General features: G+C 36.5%; 1 protein-coding gene across 1 annotated transcript; it reads right to left on the reverse strand.

Moving 5' to 3' along the window:
• Nucleotides 1–760: 760 nt before the first annotated feature.
• On the reverse strand, nt 761–4,836 carry LOC111920245 (cell division control protein 2 homolog A). Its single transcript, XM_023915835.2, has 9 exons — nt 4,743–4,836; nt 3,586–3,633; nt 3,325–3,509; nt 2,564–2,678; nt 2,125–2,298; nt 1,874–2,037; nt 1,706–1,793; nt 1,200–1,253; nt 761–1,028 (listed from the first exon to the last, which is right to left on the reverse strand). Exons 2-9 carry the CDS (start codon nt 3,592–3,594, stop codon nt 924–926), a joined length of 894 nt encoding a protein of 297 aa, XP_023771603.1. The 5' UTR covers nt 3,595–3,633; nt 4,743–4,836; the 3' UTR covers nt 761–923.
• Nucleotides 4,837–7,812: the final 2,976 nt, after the last annotated feature.

The following is a 7,812-nucleotide window of genomic DNA, read 5'->3' on the forward strand; positions in this document are numbered from 1 at the left end:
TATTTAGACTTTTTTTGTTGTGTTTAGACCTATTATTCCATGCTAATCATATTCATGGCTTTTTCTTTTCTTTTTTTATCAAAATTTGGAATGGAATTAAAAAATTACATAACATGTTATAATGACTTGTATTATTATTATATATTTACTTGTTAATTGTATGGAGTATTTTCCTACCCAATTCTTTATTAAACCAACCAACATGTAAAAAAATTATCAAGAAGTGACACTTAAGAAATTGCCGGGTATACCTGATAATTACCCGACCCGACCTCAAACCCGAATACCCGAAACCTGAAAACCCGAATTACAATATAGGTCGGGTATCAGGTATTATTTTCTTAAGGAAATACTCGTTCTATCCAACCTGTTCTACCCGAAGCCTGAAAAATTTACCCGATCGACACCCCTAAGCCGAGGGGTATTCTTCTTAGTATATAGCCTTTCACCGGTTAGCTTGTCTACTGTGGCACAAGAAAAGGGCACCTCAATCGTTCATCTTTGTTTGGTAGTAAAATCAAACCTCAGTTTGATACCTTGCAACAATTTATGGTAAATGAAGAAGACAGGATATCAAGCAAAAGAGGATATTATTCGTCAGTAGAATGGCAAAAGAAACAAACGTGAATAAGTGTTGCTTAACAAGCTAATGGAAGCTACTATTTATAGTAAAGAAAAATTCTCTAAAAGTAATCAACTGAACTTGACTCTGAGAAGCTATCAAAGCTCCTACAGTAGTTTTTATGGATGGAACGAGAAATGCGTGGAAGGGTTTAAACTTGCTCCAAGTATTAGTCAGTTGTTTACAATATGCTAAATCGTTATATTCAAAAAGAAAAATATATGCATGATTAGAGTAATAGTAGTTTTTGTAAGGCAAACATTGTTATTAGCTAGAAATCATCGATGCATATGAAGAAGCTTCAAGGGGTCGGTGTTTCCTGTACGGACTTTATATCTTTGAAGTACTCATGCTCCAGTGCAGCCTTTGCTGAAATTCTTCTGTTGGGGTCCATGTACAGCATTTTCTGAAACAAAATGCCAATAAAATAGAGCTTTTAATTATATGGAAAAAAAAAACAATACAAAATAGAGAATAAATAAAAATGAAAATATTGTGTACCTAACCTAACCCTAGCCCTAGTTAAACCAAATGAGAATTCATTGACTGACGAACATAGTAACTAGTGTGAACTTACACGCAGGAGATCCAGGCCTGATTTATCAAGATTCGGAACTATGGTTGCAAGGTCCTGAAAGTAATCAATGCTCGGTCAGTTCTTTTGCGGCTGATGTCAATTGTAATTTTTTGTTCTTATCCAAAAGATGGAACCAAGGACTCACTCTCGACCTCTAGTCTAGAAAAAAGACGTAAATGTCTCCCTCATCTTCATCATCAAAAATAGGCCTAGAATACGTGTGGTCGTATATAGTCGTGTCCCATCGTAGGTAACGCAGTGCGTTTGTTATACAGGACAGGATTAGATCAGACTGCACAAGCTTTGTAAGGCTATTTTTTATGAGGAGGATCAGGAGGGCATTCACGTCTTTTGCACTGACGAAAGATCGAGAGCGAGTCTCGGTCCCACCTTGTTCCATCTTTTTCGGTGGGACAAAAAATTACAATTTTTGTCCGTTAGCAGTCCAAACACAGTACAACTTGTCTTATCATTTGTAAGAGAAACAAACAGTAAAAAGTAATTACCTTTGGTTGCCACTTTGGAAAAGTGGACTTAAAGTCAGGCAGAGAAGCGACTCCAGGCCATGTAAATTCTGTTGGAGTTCCCATTATTCTATATATATGAAGAAAAAAAAAATATTACTATATATTATATGTTAATGGAAAAATTAATAAATATTAGGAATTTATTACTTGAAAATCTTGAACAACTGGTCAATCTCAGAGTCTCCACGAAAGAGAGGAAGTCGAGTCACCATCTCAGCAAATATACAACCAACAGCCCAAACATCAAGAGGAGTAGAATACTGCTCACATCCAAGAAGAAGTTCTGGTGCCCTATACCACAATGTCACCACCTAAAAAGAAAAAAAATATATTTTTTTTTTAGTTGATGCAAAATAAAATGAGGTAATAGTATAAATTATTGAGACAATTTAAGTTACCTCATGTGTCAATGTGGTGACAGGAACAGCAAAGGCCCTTGCCAATCCAAAGTCTGCAAGCTTGACAACATTTTTAGTGAGATCTATCAACAGGTTCTGAGGCTTTAAGTCTCTATGGAGAATTCGACGAGAATGACAATATGCAAGGCCACTTAGTATTTGATAAACGAACATCTGAAAGTATAAAAAGATAACAAAAAGTTATCAAATGCAAGAAAATGAGGCTTTAAATATCTAATGTAGTCTGATCGGATCATAGCAGTTGGAATGATGATGATTCCTTTCATTTTGTTAATTTTCATTCCAATCCTACAAGCCAACCAAACATGATCATGGAATGTAATGACTCATTCCATTCCATTCCATCCAACCAAAGTACCAAACAGACTTGGGTCTCTTTGGTATGATGGAATGGAATCACAAAAAGATATTTACTCACTTTTACAAGATCCTTTGAGAACTCAGGACAAGATTCCATGTGTTTCATCAAGTCTAAGTCTAGATACTCAAAAACCATATACAAGCTTTTCTCAGTATGCACCACATCATATAACCTGTCACCAAACAGTTATCATTCAATATATAATCTAATTGAAGCACATTAACCAAAAAAAATGCATGATGTATAGTTGTATAGGTGTGTACAATTAATCATAAACTAAGTTACATCTCCAAAAGATTGCTTAGTCCTCAATAAAATATTCAAAATGAGAAAAGATGAAGAAAGGAACAAAAAGTAAGAGGTAAATAATGTACGAAAGACACAGATAGATAACAAATAACTCCAAATTACCTTGATCATAAGCCTCCACACTCTTTAAGATATTAGTGTTAAAGACAAAAAAAAAATGGCAATGTGCTTCCATTGATTTGTTTATAATAGCATTCTATTTTTATTTCTACATAATATAGCATCCAAACATAATGCCCTAATAAGAAAAAAGATGGGTTACAATGCTATAATCGGGTGGATTTTTTAAACTACAATATCTTAATAAGAAATAATTAACAGTACAATGTTGTAATTAAAAGAAACAAAAGTGCATGCTAAATTACACAAATAAATGAAAGTATGTTGTTATTTCTTGCATTTAACCATACGTAATTAAGTAAAAACTAACAGAAACATTGGTCCTCAATCTATATAATCAGGTAAACTATAATTAAATTCATAAAGAGTGTTGTAAAATTGAAATTTACCTGACAATATTTTCATGATTCATCTCTTTCAACAGGGAGATTTCTCTTATAGCTGTGCTAGGCACTCCCTCATCTGGTTTCTCCAAAGGAATCTTTTTCAAAGCAATAGTTTTATTGGTCATTTTGTCAAGAGCCTTGTAGACCACACCATATGTTCCTTCACCAATCTTTTCAATTTTTTCATACTGCAGGGGTAGAAAATAACAAATTTAGTAGAAGAAAATTTTACTTTAAAGATCCTGAATTGTATTTTACTCATACCTGCTCCATTATGTCAACTGGAAACGAACTCCTTGTTCATGAAATGGTCTGCATCAGTGCAACACACGCAAAGAAGACTAAATTCAGAGCTGAAATCATACATAGACGCAAGGAATATGATATAACTATGTCAGAGTGCCCTAATTAATCAAGGGATAAACACCTTAGAACCCAGAGCAATTTAATTTTAATAACTCTTTCTAACATTTGGTGTTGTTTTGGGGATTGGAATTGGAACTAACTAAACTTGTTGAGTTCATAAATTGGACTTGCTCTGCTGAATTCTGATTCCAATTTGTTGAATTAGTGTCAAAACAAACCCTTACATAACAAACATGATAAATCTGTAAAATTAAGGACTCTTTTAACTAAAATTATCAATTAAATTGGTGGAATTATGTGAGTGTAGGAAACTACCTAGAATCTAATCACTTACATATATGACAATCAAGTTAAACCGAAGTCAAGCATCATAGACAACAATTTGCATATGTACATCGTACCTACAGCTTTTGCTGCTAGGATTATTGAAGCAAAGTAAAACGTAATGTGGTCTCTATTAGAAGAATCAGTTAAAACTAGATTGCAATTCATGATCATGCATGTTATTGAAGAAGCAAATCCCGAGCACCTACATACTATACTACAATCTCGAAAATCCAGCATCATAAAAGTTTCAAAAACCTCATCAATTACAGCATAAAGCTCTTCAGCAATGAAATCTAAGTGTATCACACGTCAATTGCAGTTCTAAAAGCAGTTCTCTATATTCATTAGCACAGCATTCAAAAAATGAAGCGATCCTTGTAGAAATAAAGTACTCGTACAAACATCTTCCTCAATCACTTGCTTCAATCAACAGTACCAGTAAAAAATCTCTCAATTAAACGATCTCGAAGTTACAGAAATAGAACACGTAAAATCAACATAACTAAAACTACTCTATAATCAAGTGAAACGCGTTATAAACTAACACTTTTGCTAGCATTTTCAACGTAAGATGAAACGAGATGTGAATTCGGTCAATGCAAGTTCTGTACCTAATGTTTTAGCTAAAAAATTATCTAGAAACAGAATGATGATGAACTTAGATTGAAGTAAAACATGGAAACCCTAATTTGCAGAAACTAAAGTGAGAATCGGTGTAGCATACTGACCTGTGGGGAAGAACGAAAGCTTTTTGCAGGGAGGGAAGAGAAGTTACATTTATAGAGGTGTGATATGATTATTAATCTAAGAAGAAGGGCAAAATGGTAAAATGGAAAAGTAAGTCAATTTGAGATGCATACCTATTGCCTATTGGTCATCAAGGAGCCTAGAAAGGTGCTCATGGTCCAAACCAGGTCAAAGACACCTAAAGAAATGCGTGATCCGAGCGTTCATTTTCGTACGAGAGAAAAAAAAATAAGGTAATTTATTTAGAGAAATAAGAAAAAAAATTTCTATTTATCTTTCTGATCCTATATGCTATATTTTGATAAAATTTAATTATATTTTAAGACGTTCGTCATCATTTAAATGTTTAGAAAGATAACATCTTATATCTCATAACTAATAAGGTTGAACGGTATCGTAGAGGGGACACCGGCGGTGTCCGACGTAGCATGGTCCATTTGGGTGTCTAAGCTCATAACTATAATTAACATGTACTTGACTCGATAGTAGCATGGTCCATTTGGGTTGCCTTCACCAGAGCAATTTAACAGGATGGATATTTGAGAAAGGGGTTATTTTTGATTTATTAATATATTATAAGTATAATATATTAATTGAGAAATCATATTATTTAACTGGTATTGATTAATAATTAATTTAGTGATCAAAATAAACTAATTAAATTAACGGGGGCTAATTATGTAAATCGGTTTGGGCTAATGATCCATGATTGATTAGTAATGAACTAAGCTTATGTTAGAGTCCATGAAGTGTTAGTCCTAATGAGTTATTGGATTAAAAGCATAAGTGAATAAATTAAGGTTTACAAGTGACCCTTGAAATTCTACACTAAATAAGTAACCCCTAAGCCCTAAAATCGGATACAAGTGTATTCTAAGAAGAAGCTATCCGATTTTGGTGCCTCCAAACCCTCTCTCATTGTCCTCCATTGTTCTTGGTATTTGTGACTTATTTGAGGCATCACATTTGAGGCGCTAAGCTCTTGTAAGGCCAAGTTCTACAAGCTACAACAAAGAGGTAATAATCTTACTTGTTTTTATGTTTCAATTATCAAAGTTGTATGCTAGTTAAGCTTCATGCTTTGGAAAAATGAAAATTACATATATAACTTGAGAAAACTTAGATCCAAAGTAGTTAGGGTTGTATGTGCATCATAGGGATGTTATAGTGCTCAAAATCCATCACACCACACCGTGAAGGGGATTTCACCGTCGGTGGTCCTTTACCGATAGCAAATGAATGATTTTTGTGGCGATTTTAAGAATGGAACGTTGTCAAACGGTCGACAACGGCTAGTTTTGGCATATTTCATTTTTTTTTCTTTTTTAATCTACTATATATACAAATCATATTTTCAAAAAATCACCACACTATACACTCTCAACAACAATTTATTTTTGTGAAAATGTCTTCTTCCAACAATCCAAACTCTTCCAAACCAAAATGTTAACAATGCCTACGCACTTTTCGTCTACGATCCATCATCACCACCACCTTACTTGTAACGACCCGTTCCCGGTATGACGATTCCTTGGTATTTATCTTGAAGTTTTGTAAAGGGACTCGGCGAGTTCATAGCCTGACTCGCCGAGTAGGGACGGGATTTCGAGCACGTGTTAGATGTCGACTCGGCGAGTCCATATTCTGGACTCGGCGAGTCTGTCCGTCTGGGAGAAACCCTAAATCCCCTGGTTGCCCACTATTTAAGTCACCTTATAGCCCCATTGTCGCCTCCCTCACCCTGAGAACACTGTGGGAAAGAACCCTAATCCACCCTTGTGTGAGCTAAGTGTTTTGTGCCATTTTGTGAAGGTTTGAAGAAGGAGAAGAAGAAAGGAGCAAGGAGAAGAGGTGTAGTGCTAAGATCCAAGGGCAAATCTGAGTTATTTGAGGTATTTTCGGATTTTCCCTCTTGTTATATGCTTTAAACCTCCATTAGAGCTCTCCTAGGATCTAGTTGATGCTTGTTCCAAGCCTTATGTTTGCATGAATGCCTTAATGAGTCGAGATATCTTTAGATCTGAATGATTGGGTGCTGTAGAGCCCAGATCTACTGCCTTTTTGGAGTTATTTTGCATATTAACCATAGATCTACCCATTTTGTGCATCTTTTAGCCTTATTTCCCTTATTCATGAGGTTGTACACGTAAAGTTGGAAACTTTACGTGGTAAATCAGCTCATTGGACTCAGATCTATCAATTGTATGTGTTGGATTCAAACAAAATCGAGTAAAAATCAGTTGCATGGCGGCAACTCGGCGAGTCGGGAAGAACGACTCGGCGAGTTGGGTCGCGAGTTCCCGATTCCTTCATTTTTATCAGTGTCGAGTGGATCCAGTGAGTTAGAGAGTAGACTCAGCGAGTTGAGAGTAGACTCAGTGATGGAGGGACTCGGCGAGTTGTTCATGCAACTCGGCGAGTCCAAGGCAATCTTCTTAAGATCAAGAACAACTCGTCGAGTTTGTTCATCCGGCTCGGCGAGTCGGATGAAGATTGTCTGAGTTCTTGGATCAAGTGGGTACTCGTCGAGTCGATGCCACACTCGACGAGTAGCAGCGTGTAGAGCTGAGAAGTGAGAGTAGGACTCGGCGAGTTGGGCGGCCCAACTCGGCGAGTCAGTCCAAAAGAGAGTTGACTTTGACCAAGGGTAAAAGAGTCATTTTACCCCAAGCGTAGTGTTTAGTATTTGATTGAGTGTGTTTATGGACTTGTAGCCGGGGAGATACCGGAGCAGCAGCAGCTAGCCCCCAGAGTCATACACTCAGCAGCCAGTTCACGAGGTGAGTTCCCTTTCAGTAGGAATGGGTCTAAGGCCACAATGTCGGCCCGTTTAGCTAGCAGTAGTATCTGGATTTTATTCGATGCAGCAGTTAGCATGTTTGATGCCTTCGTGGCTCAAACAGGATTATGTGTGTTCATGTTAAGTGATACGTTTATGTTATGATCAGTCAGCTTTGGACTTCGGTTCGATGTCAGCTTCGGACTTCGGTTCGATGGAGGGGGCAAGGCCCCAGTCAGCTTCGGACTTCGGTTCGATGTCAGCTTCGGACT

Source organism: Lactuca sativa, chromosome 3, assembly GCF_002870075.4.
Source record: "Lactuca sativa cultivar Salinas chromosome 3, Lsat_Salinas_v11, whole genome shotgun sequence".
Classification (NCBI taxonomy): Eukaryota; Viridiplantae; Streptophyta; class Magnoliopsida; order Asterales; family Asteraceae; genus Lactuca; species Lactuca sativa.